The sequence below is a fragment of the Grus americana genome, chromosome 23 (assembly GCF_028858705.1).
Source record: "Grus americana isolate bGruAme1 chromosome 23, bGruAme1.mat, whole genome shotgun sequence".
Lineage (NCBI taxonomy): Eukaryota > Metazoa > Chordata > Aves > Gruiformes > Gruidae > Grus > Grus americana.
Window position 1 is genome coordinate 4,565,492 of NC_072874.1, and position 22,687 is coordinate 4,588,178.

General features: G+C 42.4%; 1 protein-coding gene across 1 annotated transcript in view; it reads right to left on the reverse strand.

The window, feature by feature from the left end:
- The window catches only part of MAN1C1 (mannosidase alpha class 1C member 1), a 66,853-nt gene that overhangs the window by 32,359 nt on the left and 11,807 nt on the right, over nt 1-22,687 (reverse strand). Inside the window, exon 3 of the mRNA XM_054802124.1 lies at nt 11,871-11,967. Coding sequence (XP_054658099.1) covers nt 11,871-11,967 — 97 coding nt within the window. The remainder of the gene's footprint in view (nt 1-11,870; nt 11,968-22,687) is intronic.

A 22,687-nucleotide genomic window follows, 5' to 3' on the forward strand; every position in this document is an offset into this window, starting at 1 on the left:
CTCTTCCCTTTCGTGATTCCTGATAGATTCAGCTCTAGTAGCTGACAGAGTGATGACCCTGCTTTGTAGGCTACCAACCAGCTACTAATCTCTTCAGCTATCAATTATCTGATCCTGGAGATACTAATTTTTTTTTGAAGTTCCATCAGAACTCTATGAATTTTACTAGACGCAGGGCATCACTCAAGACAACGTCAAGGCTACTGCCACTCTATGAGCTTCATACCTAAATCAACTCCAAACCTAGTCCTATACACTGTAGGGTAGATAACAGCACGCTTGCCCCAGTTAAGGAAAGGTCAAAGTGCTGATCATTCCCTGAAAAGATGCTTAGAAACAGAAGAGCAACTAATCCTGGAGCACGTGGCTTGGAAGAAGCAGAGCCCATGGTACATCAGATCATGCACAGAGATGAAAAGGTAACGCCACCTTGAAAGAGCCACCTGCCAAACAAGGATGACCCACCTCCCACCAAGGAGTTTTGAAGACTGGCCTTACGGAGATCGCCCAAACATTTGGCCCACAAGATAGCTCAGTCTGTTTTTCGTTGTCAACAGGAACGATCTTCCAAGTTCAGGGGAAGCGATAATGAATCACAGTTCCACCTGCGCTACACAATGGGTGTTAGCATATGTGCTGCACAGTTTCTAGGTAAATCTGGCATCACAGAGAAGCATCTTGAAGTGTTGGCTTTTAGGTTGCTATGATCAAATTTAATACAGAATGTGTTCCAGCTGGGGAAGAAATAGCTTTTTTGGATTACAAACCACTCACGTTTTTCAAATATCAATTTCCCCTGAAGAATTAAGTCTATCATTCAAACTGAACTAGCAGTGGCAGCTCTCCCCTGAACAAGTGATGGGTGAGAGAGAGAAAAAGAGAGCTCATGCTCATTTAGGAATGTGCCAAAGTAGACCGTGTCTGGAGGAGATCAGGCTGGTAGGAGCACGTTAGCAATATTCTTATTATGCACTGGGGAAAAAAAAAAAAAAAGGTGTTCAGCATAAAAATGAATTGCTTGTCACAGTAACAGCCCTTCAGATAGTTACCTCCTTCAGTGGAAGGGGAGAGAAGATATATGATAAGCACCTATTGCCAAATGACTCTTAAGTATTTAATACTTGGCAGCAGCTCCTCAGTTTAATCCTCTTTTCCCCAGTTTCTCCAACCATCTTTCATCATTTAGTGATACTCCAACAACAGGCACTGTCCCGTCACTGCATGACTCCAAACCTCCTGGAGCTCAAATCAAACTTGCTCTATTTGAAAGTGTCATAGAGGAGGGAGTGGTTTGACTGAGCCTCAGGAACACAATCCTTGATACAGGAGAGATACTGCAAATCCACTCTCCACGTGTATCCAATCCGTTTCCCATGACACGTAGATTCTATTGCAGGCAGACTATGTCGGCTACGGAGAGCTCAGCGGAAAATTGAAAGCAATAATCGTTCAAATGCTCCTTCGGGAAAGAGGTTTTCTCCTTTGTTTGGACAACAGGGCTCAGATGTCAGTGAAGCAGAGGTGATTACTTCTGGCAAAGACAGGTAATTTGACAAGCAAGGACTAATTCTGGGGGGGAACTGGTCAAGAAGGTTAAGCGGAAGACAACAGCAGCAATAGTGGTGGGGCAAAATATGGCTGGTCTCTCCTCTTCTGGATGTCTGAAATTAATTTTAGACTAGCTAAAGGTAATCTGATTATATACTATTTATTGGTCCTTCACATACCTCCTCGAGGACTTGCATCATTTAATGTGAGGGGTCCCAACAGGCCTATTAAAACAAACACACACGTCCTACCTGCAACTATTACCCATGGACTCTGAGAGATACAGGAGGCAGTTAATGAGCAGAGACTGCTAATTCATCTTAGAATTCAAAGGAGAGACGCTTTGTTATAATAATCAGGAAGAAGGTGCCCTTCTATCTTCCAAACACACTTCCCAAAAAGTGGCTGTGGCAGATGCGTTATGACAGCACAAGAGAGAGATGCAGCTTGTAACTCTAGACGGCATTTTTCCCTCGGCAGATAAGATACGCTCTGGAGGGGCTTTGCAGAACAGACAGTGCATTCTAGTTTGGGTTATAAAACTGCTCATCCCTGACATGGTTTTATCTGTAGTCCAGACAAGCAAACATCACCTCCCATAGCACGTTCACAGAAATGATCTGGTCCTTAACACAAGCCCAGGTATGAGAGGAGAATTCAGAGATACAGGAATGAAACTGCCCTTTGCCTCAAATTAAAGCTAATAGGATTAATTATGCTGTTCAGTATGCCACAGAATGGGAGGTGCTGGGCCTGGCCACCCTCTATCAATCCAGATACTGCTCAGCACTGAAGTTACTGCTCATGAGCTGAGCTAAGGTCCCTAATAATTAACGATGAAAGAATCTAAATACATTTCATTTGTGAATGCAATAGGTCAGGAGAATGCAAATGGTCCATGACCATGTCTCAGCTGATGAGCAGGAACACATTAAGCCATGGTAACTCCATCACTTGGAACCATCTGCCCATGTTCTTCCTTTTCTCTCCTATATTGTTAAAGTCACACCAACAAGACCCCAGCTGAAAGACTCCAAATGCTCTTCCAGTATGTTGCTTGACAGGATTAGATATCAAAATAATCTTAGCAAATTGGGAAAATAGTCTGAAATAACCAGGATGCAATTCAATAAGGACACACAACGTATTTCACCCTGAGGGAAGAACAACGAACCACGAAGCATAAGGAATAAATGGTTAGACAGCACTCCGCAGAAAGCGATACTGAGGCTACAGCAGATCACAAATTCAGCTCAAATCAACAATGTTGTAATGCTGCAAAACAGAGCAAACCCCACCCCAGGACAGGTAAATAGCATGTGTCGCATGCAAGACATGAAAAGGCTCTTGCACTACACTCCGCACTGACAAAGCCTCAGCCGGGACACAGAGTCCACTTTGAGAAGCATTTGGCTCATCTGGAGAGTTCAGAAGGGAGCAACGGCACTGAGGAGAAGGCCACAGAACGTGACCTACAATTAAAGCTGAAAAGGTCTGGGGTTGCTCAGCCTTGAGGGGAGAAGACCAAAGGGAACTTGGCAACATTTTGCAAAGACACAGAGAGATGCTGCGAGGAATAAGATGGTAAACCATCCTCCACATCCATGGGGAGAGGCCAAGAAGTCACAGCTTAACTTTCTGCAGGGGAGCGAGGGCAGACACCAGTACAAGCTCTAAAACTGTAAAGCATTGAAGCAGAATGCCTGCGGTGACTTTCCAACATGGGGTAGCTTAGGGATAGCTTGAGAAGGGAGGGACTAAATGACCTCTCACTGTTCCTTTTTCATTCTGTGATTACACACTAAGATGAATGAGAATTGCAGGTCTCCAAAAGATGCCCCTTGGAGATGCACCAAAGTGATTCTGAGGGAAGGAAGTGCTACATAAAATGCTTTCTGATGACTCGATTCCCTGCAAACCGCCAAAGCTACCTTAGTGACAGAGCACATCACAGTTACAATTTTGGATGTACACAGAAATCAGGAAATTAAAAATGCTGGTTCCCACAGCAACCAGGATGCAGCCTGCCAAGAGAGAAGGAATGTTCTAGCCTAGTCAAAAGGTGTTAATTTTAATGCCTGAAGGCAACTTCCACTTCCAGATGCCTGAAGAAGGCCTTGGTGAAGTCAATGAAAGCTCTCTGCTCTCATCTAAGGGGAAAACTCGATCCTCGGTTTCTTTGTCCCTGAATTACCTGCTCTTGCTTGCAGAACACAGCTCAGATTTGAGATTGGAAATTAAGATGTGAGACAGACAAATCAAGGCTGCTGTGAAGACCATCACCAGGAATGCTGTGATCTTGGACCATGCCACGCTTTAGTATTCACATTAATTTGTGCTTTCCCATTCTCCAGCTCTGTGAAGAAATGATATGCCTATGTAATCATGCATTCAGATAAAAGCACTGTGGCAAGAAATAGGCGTAACTTAGGTGTTCTTAATTGCATGTTTGTATCAGAGCAAGGATATTATGGGTATATTGAAATTAGTATGGAAACAACCCCTGCCTTTAGAACTTTCTCTTGAAACTCCTTCATTTTCCTGCACTGATTTTTTTCTCCTCCTTTTTTCTTTTGGGAGCTGCATATAAAGTGTGCTAGGGTGCAGTAGATTTTTTGAGAATAAAACATCAGAAGAAGGATGAACAATTTTAGCAAGTCCAAAAAAAATCCTCCCCATTTTTCGCACTGATGCCTCAAGCAAAGGCTAAGGGATTTTCTTGAACTTCCAAAAAATTCTCTCTAGAGAAAAGAACAATCCTGAGAGGCTAAAAGAGAGTATTTTTTAAAAGTATAAAGGTCTTCAAATGACAAATGCCTACCACAATATTCTGAACACATAGATACAACCTTGAAACCAGTGACAAATCTGAAAGTTGATGTCCTATGGGATGACATTAAACCTACTGATTAAGTGAGATAAGAGACTTCTCTCATCCCAAAAGGCAGCAGAGATGAAAAAAAAAAATTGGAAACAAGTACCTGGAGAAATTATAGAAAAGGAAATTCTGTAGCAGGAGCCATTTGAAATGCGATCTCCTGAAGGCAAATAGAAAAATGTCAAAATCTAACACTAATCCAGATGAATATCCAATGAAATACATAATGAAGGTGGCAAGAAACTTCAGCAGTAGCACAAAAAAAGATATGATAAAGCAGTTAGATTCTAAATGTGAAATCTAACACAGCAAAGCCAGTTCTGAACCTGCCTAATCTCTTCAGAAGTTTCAAGAGTAGAAAAGGAGTGAATTAAAAACAAAGAAGATAAGCGGGTGTTTTGCTACAGTTTATAGCTACCCATCTCCTCTGAATGAACAAGGAAAAGCTAAATACAGAGGGATAAAGATAAGAAAACCAGAAGTCTCAAGATGCTTCCAACATAAAAAGGCATGGCTAAAAGTACATCTTTTAAATATTCTTAACTTGCTCTGCTTTTTTACATAGTTTCTGGTAGCGCGTGTCAGCAGGTGGGTTTGCGTCTGCAGCAGAAATTATGTAAAGCATCCAACTGCAAATGGTGGCTAGAAGACAAACGGCCCTCAGCATTTCTGAAAGATACATTCTCACCAAAGCAGAGATATTTGTGTAGTCAGGAGCTTCAAGTCTGGTATTCAACTCTGTATATTCTGTGTTATTATCAAGTCAACACAGAGGGGTGCCGTTAACATCCTTGGAGTGGATGCTGGATGTTCGTTCAAGCCAGTTGGAAGTGCCAAACCTCCAACTCAGCTTTTGCTTTGGAGTTGCCACCAACGCCTTCGTAATCCAGAGAAGAATCGGTGAGCAGTCCAACTACACCCACTCTCAGTTGGCTGCCTTTTAATCACACGCTCAATATCTCTGAAGATTAGACAATTATTTCCGCATAATTAGTGTCCGGAATGAGGCACAAACAACATCCATAACGGGATGATTAAATAGAAAAATAAAAAAGAAGCAAAAAAGCTTAAAGACAAGCTCACTGTATTTTGAAATACAGCCCCCAGAGCCTGAAAAAAAAAAAAAGAAAAAGAGTAGTTACCGCCTGGATTGTTCCCCTGTCTACGTGGTAACGGGGCTACTCAGGCCAGGCTTGCTTCCTCCACACCGCTGTGTGTTCTACACCTCAGCATCTTGAAAAGAGGTCCCAAAGAACTCTCTCTAGTCACAACATCTCATCACAATTTTCTTTGTTTTTCTGCTTTCATTTGCTACTTTAATGGCTGTTTTTCTTTTTTTTTTTTTTCCTTCTCCTCCATTTTGCTGTGCAAAGCAGTTCTAACAAATCCCAAGACACTCTCCTACTTTTAGGCCTCATTAAACTCGAAACTCTGTTCAGGGTCAATGGAAAGTTCATGAAGCTCATGAGGAAGCCTGGGATGATTAATGGTTTTACGCTGAGATAATGTGAAGTTTACCCGGTTTCCTGCTGCAGACGGGCCCAGACCAAACCCTTGCTGTCCAAATCTTTGCATCTCTCCCCATATCTAAAGGGCTGAACACAAACTGCAGATACAAAGAGATGCTGGAACGTGCATCTGCGCTTTGCATCTTAGGCCAAGGTGTCCTCCACTGAATTTTCTGAGTTTGATTTTTGTTTTCTAAGATGTAAATCTCAGCGGAGGGGAGAATCTATTTGAATCTATTTGGTTCAAATCAAATTTTTGTTTTTTAAGAACTGCTGCCACAACAGAGCTGACCAGGTCTAGCTCAACCCCAGAATAGGGGCTTTGATAGCAAAGGTGTTTGAAGGCGGCCCTAGGCCACTATGTGAGACATTAATAGGTTTCTTTTTTTCTCTTTAAAGTTTTAAAATGAGTATTTCAAGCTGACAAGTTACTACCTGTCAGCTGAGCCACTGTAATAAGCTTAAATCTCTCTGTGTGAGGTTTAGGGTTCAGTGGAACCCTGATGTTCGAGCTAATGCTTGAAACAGCACATTTGAAGGAAGCCACCATTCTCAGCATGACCCAAGGCAAGAGCAGAGCGGGAACGGATCTCCTGCAGTATTAATGACGACCTTGGTGTCTGGAAGAAGTGATCTTTGGCAGGTGGAAAGCAGGGAAAAAAAAAACCCCAACCCATAACAGGGATAAATGTCAGCTCTAACATGAATCATGCAACCAATCTCCAACAAGTTTGATATTTGGAGGATATCCTGATTCACTGCTTCCTGCTGACAGGAAACAAGTTTGTTGCTACAGATTTCAGTGACAGCAAAAGCCAACGTCAACTCAAAATGCCCTTCCTGAAAATAATATTCAACTGGGTAATAGTATACATTGAAAAAAAAAAAGAGATGATGATGCCAGGGAGCAACAGTGTTCTAGCAACATCTTCATTACAATATATTTTTCTCTTTAAAGACCCCATGGAGCCAACTGTGGAATGTCATGTGCAATAGGCAGCAGGAATAATTCAGCATACAAATTCAGAGAGCAATTATTATTATTATTATTATTTTAATCACATAAAAGGACACTCCAGGGTTTTGTAATTTTGTGATCACAGGGAAAGAGATGCATAGGCAGAACAGAAAAGCTGCACCAAGTGATTGCACAATTGGAGGTTACCATTTCTCTTCTGGTAGTTAGAATGTTGCTAAATTAGTATTTTCATCCAATTACCTTTCCCATGTTAAATATTCATACATCAACTCCTGTTGCTTCTAATTGAGGTGGGCACATTTCCTGCCTGCTTCATGGTTTCCTCGCTAAATCACTGATGAAGGAAGCAGCTATTTGGAAAATGTTTGGCTCAACAGGCAAGACTGGATGGTTAAAAGGGACTAACTCAGGGACGTGGAGCCTTTTGCGTCCAATTGGGCGGTCAAAGAGCACTCTAGCTGCTGTCAAAAGTTCCTGTGAAAGGAGCTTGGTGGTCTAAGTCCAGCGGAGAGATGCGACTTGAATGTCCATCCAGATCAGAGACTGGGCAGGTCACGGCGTCACAGCGCAGGGAGAAAGTCCGACCGGATTGCACTGCATTTGCCAGGGAGAAAAAAACCTGAAGGTTTCTGAATCTCAGGACAATCAATTCGGTGCTTTCTAGAGGCCTCTGCATATCTTCGCATGGCCACTACTTTTCTTCCCCCAGCCCGTTCAACCCCTTTTTATCCTGGAGAGCCAAAACAGCACTATTTCCAGGCCAGCGAGACCAATGACCTCCTGTCTTCAAAACAAACTTGTCAGGACAGTTCAGGCCAAAGTCTGAGCCAAGTACACAAACACAGCCTAAACAGTCACTGATTTTCCAAGAACTGTTATCCAGCCCGTGCAGATAGCCCTGTGTACTCTGTCACCAAGGAATCAAATGGAATAACATGGAGAGCCCTACACGAGGATGAAGTCTAAACGCCTTACATCTTTCAGATCCAGCTGCTGTCAGATCTTTGCCATCCAGTTCCGGTGACCTGGCTGTGTCCTAGATGTGACAGTTGTCACATGGATTCACATCAGATAAAGCTACAGAGCCTCACAATGATGCACAAATTCAGCATATGCTGAGAGAAGCAATGGCTGTGACAAGGCAATTCATAATTTTAGGCGTGATTTCAAGTGAGGAGAGAGGAAAAAAGGGAGGAATCTAGTTAAGGATTGCTATTTTTATACTAAAATTAATATACTAATATGCAGTTAGGCAGTGAAAAATGACTGTCTAACAGCACAGCAAGGTTCCATATTTACTTGCTGTCACTGATTTCAGAGCAAATTGGCTCAGGTTATAAGTCAAAGAAGGATTCTGCTGCTGCCAGCACTGCACACTTCAAGAGATATCTGAAAATCAGGCTTCTTACCTTATCATTGTTAAAAGACTGTGCAATCAAAATGTAACTGACAATTCAGCTGATGCATGAGCAGAAATAGATGCCAGCTCACTCTCCCATAGCTAGAGAAACTCTGTAAAGCTAACAGGATTTTAAAAACATTTTGTCAGAAAAATAAGTGGCTATGACAGACCCAGGGAGCGGGCAGAATAATAATTCAGCTATCTAATGCTGGATATCACAGTGACAGGTGCATTTCAAGTGCTGCGCTACATAATACGGTTGCCCTCTCCAGCAGCCTCACTCCAAGGAATTCAACGTGCTTTGCAAACATCAATTAATTTAATGCTCACAACACCGAAGACAGAAATGCTGAGATGCTGGGGTAAAGAAGGGTTAAAATAACTAGATCAGCACTGGGAACAGAATACATACCTGTGGATCTCTAGCCTTCACCCTTAGCCACAAAAGCCCTGCTGTGCCATTTTTCTTAAATAGTTCTAAACAAGCATGTTTTGAGCCTGATTCTAAGAGTGGGCAGATACTCTGCAGGTCTTCCTTGAGTTAGCTTAAGTGTGGAGAGAAATTTTGCAAGTAATTCTGAAAACCCCGCAGTTGTGCAGACACTCATATGGGAACCTTGTGGTGCAGGTTTTATTCTAACAGAGATCATCCTTCCACCCTAGCAGTGTGCTTTGCCCATTTCCATGGCATAATTTCCAGGGAAATCATCACACATCTGAAATGGCTGCAAGTCTAAAACATGTTTACCCCACTGAAGGGCTTGAGATGGGAGGTTTAGCATGGCACATCTTATCACAAGCATCACAGATGAATAAATAATGCTTATCAAAGAACCATGGCTAGTGGGTTTAAGGAAAGGGCTTTCGAGTTGCAATGATTACAAATGACAGCAATCAGAAGACTTCCGTACACATAGGCTATGTCCAGAACATGGGAGACTCTTGATGAAATGGATGCCCTAGGAATAGGATCTGGAGAGCATCCATCACAAGTAGGAACGTAAGACCATGTCACCAGGTCAAAGTCCAAGTACATAGCAGCCTAGCACTTACTCGGGTAGTGGGCAAGTCTGATCTCTGGATATGAAGAAGTATGGAAACTGTACAGATACTCTCCCAGATGTGAGCTGCCACCTTCCAAGGCAGAGGAGAAAGGAGATTAACTAGCCTGGAGATATAAGAGTTTTTCTGCCTCTGATTTTTTGCCATTGGGGCGGACGCTGGGGAGAGATGCTAGCTCATGGCTGTTAAGAGCAGTGGAATGCTATGTAGGAGCACAAGGTGAATGTTTATTTTGTATTTCTACTTTGATTAGGGAGAATATTTGATAAAAAGCAAATCCCCCGCTTCCCCCAGGGTGAGGCTGCTAAACTGAAGGCTAGGCTACAAGTGAGCATCACATCCACAACAGGAAAGTGTATCACCCTTCAAGAACTCGATTGCTTCTCATGCACACAAACATACTTGAAAATAGCCTGAAAGAGCTTCCTTCCCTCCTACATGGAAGCAGCTGCAGAGAAATCTCAGCTTAATATTGACACCTCCAGCCTGGAGAGTACCCGATTTGCCTCCATTACGTCTGTAGTTTGAAATAAAAAGATGCATGATGTGACACAGGGGGGGAAATGGGCAACAATAAAGAAGGTGAACAGTGCCCTGTCCTAATTTCTAAAAGCCTCTGAAGACGAGAGGGATAGAGGGCTGCAGCAACGGATTGCCTAATGCTTCCGTTCTTTACCAGCCACAGTTAAAAGGAGGAAAAGCCTATTAAGAGGCTGAAATGTACCATGTAGCTTCTTTTCCGCAATTGTCTGCAAATCCTTGTGCTCCAAAGCATTTTCGTTGAGAGTACTCACAGGCACGCTCTAAACAAGCGTTAAGTACTGCCAATTGTTTTAGCATGATAAATGCATTTAAAAGCTTTCAATATTTTTGTCTGTTTACAGGCATGCTCCTTGAGGAATTTTGACAGGCTCGCCAGAATAGAAAAGCTGCAAAACGCTTAACTTAGTGTCGAAGTAAGAAACCTGGGTATTCTTGGGGCGGTGAAAGAGGAAGGCAAAGGACGAACAAACCCAAATCACTGCTCCTGACAAAGTGAGACTGGTCAAGAGCAGTGGCCGGTCGTACATGGCCTGTGCTAGTACAAGGCACACTTCCAAAACTGCTTCCTCCAGATACCCCAGCAATCGCTAACACAGCTTCCCTGCAACTTACAGTATTGCACAACCAGATGCGAGTTAACCCTCGTGGTACTTCTGCAGGAACTAAAGTGCCTCATCGGGGTTAATAAAAGGACTCGATGGTGGCACTGCAAGCGGAACACCAAGGTTTCTCCTCGTGCTGTGGCTTAACTAAAAGCCAGCCCTTCCTCTGCCATCTCCATCAGGCATCAGCCAAACAGGGCTGCTGCTCTTCAAGGTTTTGGGCACCCTAGAAGACACGTGATACTGTTTCCACCTTCAAACCTTCACTTGCCCACATATTTCTCAGCTCCCCAAAGCTAATGAGGCCTGCAGTCTCCACACAAAGCAGTAGATCTCCACATCTACGGTCTGAAAGATCACACCCATGTCATGTACCTTGATGTAGAGAAGGACTAGGACACCTAGAGAGTGCAAAAACAGGAACGGGAGTGTTTCTTCAAACTGCATTAGTCCAATCCCTTTGCCTGAGGAAATAAAGCTCACAGATAATTTGCCCACTGAAGAACTCTACTCCACCCTAATCTGGGCAAGGGACTCTGGGTGGTAATCTCTGCAAAACAGACTCCTGTGGAAAGAAGCCGAGAGACCTCTCTACAGCGAGTATTCCCCAAAGACGGGTGGGAAAGGGCTGCTAACGCAGATTCTGCTGGCCTTCTCACCACGGCACAACCTGTGCAGGCAAGGCCAAGCTAGAGTGGAGTGAGCAAAGCAGGGAAATGCTTTGAGTGCAAATGAGGAAAAAGACAATTTATATCCCAAAAAGTCAACAAGTATCCCACCAGAACAAGCAGGGGAATAGCACTGAAATTATGTAAGTGGCTCACACAAAAAAATGCAATCTGCTAAAGAGTAAAATTATACAAGCCAGTAAGCACATAGTATAAAGAGCCTTTAATATTGATTCACTCACTCAATATTTCATGGAATTCACATCTTGCTCAACAGTGGAGCAACGAGAGAGAAAATGCTCAAGTTTGGTCAGGTCCTGACGTCTATGAGCTTAGACAAATAGCAGTATTGTCAGGTTTGGACTGACTTCATGTTTTAATAACGACACTAGTTGGTTTTAGCACTGTTTTCAGACATGTTTGGTCCTAGATCTGACACAGAGGTGATACAGGCTGGGGACAGAGAGATGCCTGTAGGAGTGAGATTCCCAGCAATGGGATATACCCTATGGGGTAACCCCTAGGAGCTGTGTTCAAAGTCTCGCTTCATAAAAATGGAAAGAGGAAAGAGATCAAAGCTGTTACAGATACCTCACTGCATTGAAGAGAAAGAAACTGGCATGGACATGTGACCTTTAAGAAATTCAGCGAAATTGCAGTAAAATTGATTCGGAACTCACCAAACATGTTACCAATGTGTCCGTTCTTAGTCAGCGGTCGCAGTTCATTTTTTCCAAGTGCATATTGTTTGTAGTTATCCCAAGCGAATTTCATCATCTGTAAAAAGAAAAATTGAATGAAAGTGCTTAACAGAACTGAAAGTTTTTTGAACTTCAGCTCTGGGAACAAATGGGAATTTCCCATTCACTGGTAAACCTGGCAACCAATGGCCCATTAATTATAAAATCTTAAATCGCACTGAACACTGATGAACGGGGCTGCATTCAGCAGTTTGCTAAAGTCTCAAACCAATCTCTCCTGGTGCAGAACCTGGGACTGGCACATTTCAGAAGTACCACAGTATCCAACACACCGAGAGTCCGCTTTTCCCCTGGGCTGTGCAAACCAAGTGGGAATTTCAGAAAGACCTCTTCAACTCTGAATTTCTGACCTTTTACACAGGGTATCAGTATTTCAGAATGGTAATTAAAAGGGGCTAAAAATGTAAGGCCAAAGCTGATATATTCCCAAGTATACTTGCTACCTCTGAGTTTTCACATTTCTTGATGATAGCGATAATGAAACTTGATCAAACTGCAAAACCACCCACCATCTGCCCATCTTGCAGACTCACACGCACAACTTTGGCAAAGCCGCGCCACTGAGGCACAGAATGCACTTAATACTGTGGTGAGCAAGGGAAGAAATTGGTCTTTGTTTAAGGACTGCACAGAAGTTTTCCTTCTATTTATTAACAGAATACCTTCATGAAGGAGAAAGGGGAGATCCATGACATTTTGATATCTTCCTATCAAAACTCAAAAGTGTTTTCTTAAGAGAGTCCTGCAGATGGGCTGGGTGATTTCTGAGAAACCTCTTCCAACTCAAACAATTCCTTTTGGGACATTTGAACTGTCCTGCCCGGGCTCAGCACATTAACCTTTCCCTGAGGACTGCAAGGCAGCGGGTTTGCACGAGTTCCAACACACACGCACCCCAGCACAGCTTCTTCTGTCCTCCTGCCCCTTTGGCTCCAGCTGGCAGGAAAAATTAAACCTACAAGTATCCTCTCTTCAGCTAGGAGAGACTAGGACTCGTCAGCTTCTAAGGAATGCCTTAAATAAAGCTCCCTTTCATAATCCACACAGCCTGGCTCTGAGCAGTTTCAGCCCCGGCGTCGCAGTGACCTGTACATTCTTTGATTCAATCCCTGGAAAAAAGTCAGATAACAAAGGGGAAGAAGGCAGCTTCAGAGAATCGACAATATTCTCCACTGCCGCTCAACGAAGATACGAGTCTTCTAAAATGCTTCACTCAAACTAGACATCTGAGAGAAAATGACAGTTTAAAACAAATCATTCCTCCACAGAGTGCCCCTGTCTAGTGTCTGCAACAGTATTTACTACTCTATTTCAGGATCAGAATACGCAGGTTGCTTTAGTCTGAAATTCCTACTGTCATTTCAGTTCTTACTTTTGTCCTTCCCTCCAGCCATGTGTTTCACAAACCCAACATTGCAAGCCTCTGGCAGTATCCTCCTTAATTAGCGCACATAAACAAAAAGCCACATCACCAGATTTACCCCCCTCTCCCCTTTTCAAACATTGAGCTTCCAAAGTAAAGTTTCACAGAGCTGGTCATATGGATGAGGATAAACATTTGCTGAACTGATTGATAACATTCAGACTCCAGCACCACCAGGAGAAGGAATGTTGGACAAACAAATAAAGTCAACTCGGGTTTTAAAAACTCAGTGTGGGATGAATTAGTCACTGGAGTGCTCTGCTCCGAGGAAACTAAATAATGACCAGGGGAATAACAACAACAGAAAAAAGAAACCCTCCACAAAACTTACTCAAACATGCCTCAATCATATGACTCGGGGTATTCGTTTTATTTTCGCTAGACATCTGAGGGTTTTTTTCAGTGGCAGCATTATTCTAAATGGGAAGTTCTCATTCTTCATTAATGTAACAGGGTAAATCTTTGGGGAACTCTGGATTCTCTCTGACGATACCGAGCGAGTGCTTTTATGTCTCAGAGCTTGATCCTGAAGGAAAGATGGTGTTTCCATAAAGACAGTTTTCCCGCAGTGAGCGATAAGGCTCGTGCACCAGAAAGGAAACAGCTAGGCAATCCATTTGGTTCTTTGCTCTTCTAAATGAGAGCGGAGGAAGGAGGACCCACCCTTCTGGCACACAGAGAGCCTGGACACAGAGAGGATGTGGAAATGACTTTATTTTGTTGCATAAAACTCCTAACGTTGTAATTCTGAATCAGCCTCATTTTAAGCTGAGTATGAAATTTAAAGTTATTTCCTTCCCTCGACTTTTTTAACCTCTCTATTCCAGAAGGCGAGAAGTTTCTTCTGCAAACCACGCGAGAAACCTTGACCGCACTGCCACACTGGTGCAGATGGCTCCCCGGGACCCGGAGTTCGCTAACATCTCCATCGCCGGCAGGAAAACTACCCCGGCTTCCTCGCCAACAGCCACTTACATCCCACAAGGGCAATCTCCTGCTCTCCTCCTGTCTTCTCACACAAGGAGGGACCGCCCGAGGCCTGCTGACAGACACCCCAAAGTGACTCACTTCATACAGGACTCCCAAGTGCTATTTGAATAAATACGTTTATTCTTAATTTGCCTATTCAACCATTTAAGCCGCATTTGTCACGGTGTTGCAAAAAGTTCCACTACAAAATGATTTCTCAGGCTGTGCTGGCTGCAGTGTCTTAAACTCTCCTTCTCTGTTCTGTCCTGAGCTGATGATCAGGCAGACAGAGGATGGATGAGATTGGATATGCTGCCTCGTCGTACTAAAGGGTTGTCAGTTTTCCTTTACGTGAACAAAACTTTGCTCACTGCTTTTAAACCCTGTGTATTTGGGAGGCAAGATGCATAATGTAGTACCCTTTCATTTTCCAAGATTGAGCCTTCCTCTCTCTAATGATGAGTCCAAAAGCAGCAACTGGAAAAGTTTAAAAGCCAAAAGCAGCTGCGCCATTCTGGCTTTCTGCAGCTGTCTTTCCAATCCAAATTTAGCAGTACAACTTCCAAACCACTGAAGAGATTCATCAAGTTTCTAAAAGTGGGGACTCCACATTTATATACCGTACGGAGGACTGCGATGGAGCTTCCAGAAGCTTTCTCGGACAGAGGTTCCAAACTCCGGGCTGAGACAGAAAGGGATGGAGCCAAAAGATGCAAAATGGAAATTTGCATAGTGAGGTGTTTAAGTCCGTTTTCTGATGAGATGCCAAGGTTAGAAGTGAATATTTTATGCCATTCTGGTCATGACAGATCACAATACGTCAGCATTAACATTATGCCATTTTAGATTTGAAAAATGGCACCAGAACCACAAAAATTATGGAAATAGAGCCATAATTTTAGATTTTGTCCTTACCAGTGTGCCATCTGCCATCTAGTAGACAATTATCTATTTGGCCCTGAAATACTAATCACCCTGGCTTTCAGCTGATTTATAGCAGAGACTTCCATATTTCTAATCGAGTTTGTCAGATTGCTCTTTCTTTTCTATAACCTGTAAGTCCCTTTTCACTTTCGAGAGTTTCAGCTACCCAGCGAGACGATTATCTATTCGAATCAACTACAAGTAACTAAACTGAATTCTGAAAACCCGCACTATCACTTTCATCGTTTAAGCCATTACCTTTTCTGGTGCTTTTGCTCCAGCCAAACTCAAAAAAAGATCTTTCTCTCAAGCCCACGTGTAATTCCTATGGGCAGCAGCCTGCAGCCTCGCACAGAGCCAGGTGCTGAGTGCAGAGTTCTGCACTGAGCTGTTTGCTGGTTCAAGGTCTTTGTCTACAACCGTGCAGGTTCACAGCACTGCAGTATTTAGGTTGCGCAAAAACAGCGCAGAAGAAGGCTGGGTTAAAATTGCTTTCAGCATTTTTTTTTTTAATGTAATGTATGAAATTATTTTTATTTAGGAGTCAGCTTTATAAATGCTCTTGTTTAAAATACTGGGCCAAACGCTTGCGTCCCTTCAAATACTGCAGCAGGAAATCATGCAAGTATTTAATGTTTTCAGTGATACCCCGAACTTCTCCATCTGCTAAGCCTAACACGCACACAGCAGCACCTACACCGCTACCATGGCTTTTCTCATTTCTGTTTGCTCTTGACGTGTCTTAACTCATCAAGAATTCTTACATTTTCTGAGATCAAATACGCCAAATAACACAATAAAAATCACACCACTCAGGATTCAGTAAATAAAAGCATCAATAAAGTTAATAACGCCCTCTCTGCACACACTATGTGACATACTACAGGAGGTCACCACTGCTCCTCGGTCTGGCAGTGCTTTTACGATGCCACCCAGGCTGTAACACGGGAGATACTGAACAATTGGGATTTACAATTTCTGCCCATGTGTACTACAGTCTGGATTTGCAGAGTGCCACCACTTTACTGATTTTCAAGGGACCTGAGGTTATGGAAAAATCAGGCTCCAGTGGAAAGGCAGTCGGGAAGAATTCAGAACAAAAAGGCGTTTTTTAGCAAGTTTTGTGATCCAGATAATGAACAAACAGGGCTCAGGATAAAAACTTGACCAAGGAAGAGTTTTCCCTCTGAAGAGAAGTGCAAATCTGATATTCTTTAATATATGTAATAACTAAACCACTGAAAATCCCTGGGTTTATGTACTTGCAGAAAGCAGAGAGATGAGAGAAAAAACACGAAAAAAATCCCCCACACTATGACTTGCCCTCCTTTTGTTACCAGGGAAGATTTCAAAATGCAGAGCATTCCCAAACAGCTATTTGATTAGTTTTATCCATCTAGGCTGGGATAATTAGTAAATGCTTAAAAGATGAAATCTAAATATACCAACCAATCAGCCCCTTTCGAGAACTTCCAAGGAACATTACACAAAGCCGTTATCTTCACAAGATAACCACTTTTGTGGCTCTTTAGCCTCCCTTCTTCAACTCCCCTTCAAATATTTAACTATTAAGCTAAGAAATTCCCAGTTTGGGTTTTAAAAAAAACAGAACAACCACCACCAAACAAAACCCTCCCAAAAACAAAACAAAGAAGGGGTAGGGTGGGTGTAATTTTAAGTATTTCTTTCCCTACTGTATTGCTTACTTGTTTTTTCCCACCTCAAATCACCAGACAGGTTTCTCTTCCTTTCTGCGCAGTTGGAAGATTAGTTGTCATATCAGTTTCAAAACCAGAACCTGTTCTTTCCCATCTCTAACCTTCTCGCTACCCCAAAATAGCCCTGTTCTAGTTCAGATTTTTAACCTACAATATAATGCCATATATTTTCCCCAGCTGTGTAAAAAATAATTTGCCACATGACAAGATGCAGAGGGAAAAAAAAGGAACCGACTGTCAGTCTTGCAGACAGAAGAAAAAGTCTGCCTGAACACATCAGGATAAACCATTTATATTTGGAATAATGGATGGTATTTTTTTCTAATCAGACTTGCATACACTTGTATAATTCAGGATTGACTGCAGGAAAGGTAATGAAACAGTACCGTATTTATTATCTGTTGCTGTTTTTAATATTATCACACAGAGATATAAATATCCATACAAACACCATGGTAGAATGTTATAAAAAGGCTGGAATTCATTGGAAAATCTTTAATATAAAGCTGAGCAACTTCTCAGGCTACTTCTTTGGGGCATTGTCCTTCGAAATGTTTTTACGTAAGAGCAAAATAATAACAAAAAAGCTGCGTGTTAACTCCAGTTGATTGAAAGGTTCCATTTAGGCAGACACTAATATCCACAGGCTTTTACTTCTTGGGTTTAAAAGCCTGTAACTCGCAGAACAGATAGTGCTTCAGCACATGAAAGACGTTACCAAGCAACCTACAGAAACGGACACCAACATTGATAATCCATTCTAAAGTAATTACATTTTATAATTAAAGATTACAGTAAATCCAATAGATCCCAACAGGAACTTGAGCAATTTAGAGACATGCTAGCTAACCTGCCTGTTTTACAGCATCCATGTTAGCTTCCGTCTTTGAATAAAACATTAAGTGAATTGCAGAGATTTTCGTTTAATAGGCCTTCAAACAACTGATAACCGTTACAGAGACTCACCTGGGTAAGCGTTAATCCAACATCACCTCATGTCTCTAACTTCAAATAAAGCATCATTCCTCTTTTAACTGATGGTAAAGGGCTGACTGCCAGTAAAACCCGGGTCTGTTACTACCAAATGAAAGCCCTGGCAAAATCAAGCAAACACAATCTCTTCAACTGCTTTCCATTCCTGACCCTTCTCATACACTCGCTGGGCAACTTCCACAACTGTGTGCCTCAGTTTATCCATCTACAACAGAGACCTCATCCTCTTCTAAGAGCGCTAAGCATAATAAAGAGAAATAACCAAAGTGTATTAAACAGTGTGGGACTGAGATCACTCGGTGAATTTGTGCTCAAGATTCTTTCGCCCAGTGATCTTGCAGACCCAGAATCATTTTGCACGAGATGGCAGATTCAGGGTCAAAACTCGATGCCTGTCTACATGCAACTGGCATCGGCGATGACTCAATATGGCAGCGAGAAGTGCATGAATCTGGGCAAGGTCCCCGACTCAGGAGAGTATAAATTATTCCGCTGCAGCTGCATCAACACGGTAACATACCTCTCAGTCAAAGAGCTGACCTCTGGGAGCGACCGCTGGGATCATACGCACAACCCTAACGGGGCAGGAGGTTGATTAGCCTCCCAGATAACACAAGACTGATTCCTGTTGCAAACCCACTTCCTCAAAAGCACACTTCCGCAAACGCACCCTTTGGAACGACTCCCAAAGCTTGGGAAAGCCTCAGCTCTTTCACAGCTGCCTTTGCAACTGTTCTACTCAATTTTTCCTTAAACACAAGATAAAGGCTTGTGTTTCCATACCCAAAGCACCAGCCCGAGTACACAACTCCTCCCATGTGTTCCAGCTCTTTCTAATGGATTCTAAAACAAAATTTCAAACCTTGTCAGCCTACTGACTGCAAATACATCAGCTGATTATTTAGTGTTAGATGGTAGATAGATACTGTGAATTACTTGCTACATGTCACTTTATCTGGAAGTAAACATAACAGAGTAATTCAAGCAATGGGTGAGCAGGGCTTTGCTTCAGATTTTTCTGGCAAAGTCTTGGCAGCTTGTTTTCAAACTTGCATGGATTTTTTTTATGACATCAGTTACTATCACAGCTCACTCTCTCTTGCATGATAGCCAAAGACACAACAGACCATTGCTGAGAAAATTGGATCTCCATCACTGGAAGCAATGGAGGAATTCTTTATGAAGTTAGAAGAAATCATCTTCCATCACACAGACACAAGGCACCTTCCAGCAAGTTGCAATAAAAAAACCAAAACAAAACAGTTTCAACTTCTGCTTGCTGTTCCCAGACAAACAGTCCAGTTGAGTAAAGGAGAGCTATTCAGCTCAGATCTGCAGAGGTAAGCTCTCTCTCCCCACCACAGTCAGGAAAAAAAGCAGGACTAGAAGCCTGATTTGCACCAGAGGAACAGAAAAATCCCCAGCCCAGAGTAGTCCAAGGTCGTTAGTGTTAGTGACAAGGACAGAAATAGAACTCAAGAGTCTTCCTGACTAGGAAGAGCCCCTGCTAGGAAAACTGAATGGGAGAAAGAACAGCTCAAAACACAATTAAACTAACTCCTAATTAAATTCCTAATGCAACTAGATTTAACTGTGTCAAGAGGGGAAAAAAAAAAATAGTCCTTCCATAGGACTATCTCAGGCATTAAGACTCAGCTGGATCCAGCTGCATCTAAATCAGGAAACATGTCAGCAAGAGCAGTTGATTTGCAGTTAGTTTCTTAATGAGATGCTAGACTGTAAGAGGACGACAATGGTTTTGAGAACAAATTTGCAAGTCTAGACCAAAGCACAGGGTGATTTAGTAGAGAGACAAGAAAAGCTGTAGTCTCATCTCCTTCACTTCCCAGAATCAAAGCTCGTGGAAAATTCTAATAGAAATAAAAGGTATTTGTGTTCTCGGCCATCCCAACGCTGCCAGCTTCGTATTTCCTCCGAGCCTCTGTAACTGATCAAACTTATGATGTTCCAGAGCAGAACCAAAGCTGATCCTGTACAACAAGGCTAGCAATAAAAAACAATGAAGATTCTTCTAGTCCTGAGCTTGTTACCTCTAACTGCTATCCAAGCATTTGCTGCCATGAGGTGTAGAGAACTTGCACAACAAGGCAATCCATGATGTCCAGTTTGCACCCGGCAGTCTTAGCCAGGGGAACTGACCCTATTAAATTTGAGGGATGATTTCTTCCGTAGATGATACTCAAAAGGTAATTTGGCATGCTGCAAAAAAATCGGGGTCAGTGTCAAAGAGCAAATCTAACTATAGCTTATGTGATGCAGATAAAAGTGAAGAAGTTGTGCCAGCAAACATACAGAAAGCAAATAGCGAGATATAGGAAAGATTAAAAATTGAAGAAAGGACACTTCAAGAAAGGTAAGTAAAACCATAGGAATACTTATGATCTCCTTTGTTATTACTACAGAATGAAGGCAGAAGTAGCTTTTTGAGCAACATCTCTAAGTATGAGGAAATGAAAAAAGAAATTTAAGGTCATTATAAAACACTGGGAGTTTTGCTGATACTGCGCAGAATTTGAACTTAGCTCTGGTTTACTGCTTCCATGCAGATTTCCCACCCAAAACAGATTTCTTAAATGGAAATTTAAGTTGTGAATATGTATCTGTAGCACTTAAAAGTGCTTTCAAAGTAGAAGATATCAGAATGTGTTCAAGTAACAACGGAAGATGGGAAATCAATCTATTTTTGTAAAATTATAGAATACTAGATAATAATATTCTAATATTGGAATACTAGATACTTAAAAGTACTAAAATATACCTATGAACTACATCACGTTGTGCTATACTTTACCATGATGCTAGTTGCAGGAATTATTGTACGTGCTGCACTTTGGAAGTGAAAAGGTGCCATATATCCAAATACATACATACAGACTTTCATGCACAAAGAACCATATCAAGCAAATATTTTCCCCAACACTACCGCAATGTCACAAATCATTACCTTTACATTCTAGTGTAATGGTTGACTTCACAAGATTACTTTTGCTAACAAAGTTGCATATTAGGAGATGTCTGTCAAACACGCAACAACTCTTTCTACAGTTACTGCCAGAGGTTGCACGCACAAAGGATGGCAGGCAGACCCAGGAAGCAAGCAATACACTTTGTGTGACACTATTACTTGGATTTTTCAAGTCCTTTTAACTCTAGGTTGGACAGTCCGGTAATGGCCTTTCTTAGTGAACTACTATTTCATTCCAGCATGCTTTGAGGAAAGAAAGTGGAAAAAAATTACTTACGTAGTAATTGTGCTTCTTCAAATGTCACCTCAGAGTCCCCCTCCTGAGTTTTGTGCCTGCAGCATCAATCATGCAGGAAATTCCCCGGGCTCTTAAGATTTTGGGCACCTGGTGACATACCTACAGGCTGCCTTGAGGGCTCTTACATTTCAACTATGTCCCTTCGAGCATGTACAGCGCACGGTCTTCGTAAATCCCTAATTACACACAGACGACAAATTCTCGTTAAAAGTGACCAACATTCCAGGTGAATGATGTACAATGATCAGTGAAACACCCAAGCCAGAATCCATCAGCTCCTCACCATAGTATCCCCGCATTAACAGTGAAGGTGGATGGAAACACAAACACTAAGCAAGATTGTTTTTCCAGACCTGCATTATGACAAGGTAAGTCATTTTCTCTTTCCCTAAAGATACCATCTGCACAGGAATTCTCATTTCTGGAGAGCCGGAGCCCAAGGGGATGCTCTAAAAGAAGCTGTAGCAATAACTAACCAAAAATGGGCAGACTGCAAGGAAAAAAATAATAAAAAAAAAGAGTCTGGGGACATTTTTCTTTTCTTTTTCAAGGAAAATAATCAAAAGAAAAGAAAAAAAGTCTCTAGAACCTATTAGGCCTACCTGTTTGACAGCCTGTGGGACCGATGTCAAACAGAACAATTACGAAAAGAAACAAAACAGAGAAGATACGAGGCTTTGTACTCCTGAGCCTGGGATGCGGGACCATGGCAAGAATACTCCGTGGGTGTGGAAGTGAAAGACTAAACAGTGACCAGAGTCTCTGTGCGTAAATCTGCCACAGAGCGTTCTGAGGCAAGTAAATAAAGCCTTCCTGGCCCAGAGCAGAAATTCCTGACATATACCTAGGGATATGAAACACGGTTATGGAAATTGTGATGCACCTGAAGGCCAAGGTTCTGTGTAAGGCTCTGAAGCCAGCTGCCCAAGTCGAACGGCTGAAGAACTGCCGTTCAGCCAAAGAAACACTTCCAAAGCATTTTCAGATATAAAAAAGTGAAGACCACCCTCACCATCAGCCACACCCTCTTTTGAGAAGAAGGGATTTCTCAGCCTGGGCCCCAGCAAGATGCTTTGGAATACAAGGGACTCAGAGAGAGCTGCTAAATCAGCGAAAGGAGCCAGGTGGATAAACTGACCCGATTCACACCGCGGCTCGAAGTACAATCTGGGCTAATGACAACCTAAACAGACTGAACAAGTCTCCGTCAGGCCCTTAAATCTGGAAAAGAGAATCATAGCTTTGAATAGGACCCACACTGTGAGATACGAAGAGTCCTTTCACATTAGGAAAAAATCTTAGCACGGTCACAGGTTCAGTCAGCAGCTCAATATACACGTCTCACTCTTTCCATTTCAGGACCATGCATCTGATCTGCCTTGTTCCTCCCAGCACCGGCAAAGCGTGAATTGCTTTTGACACATG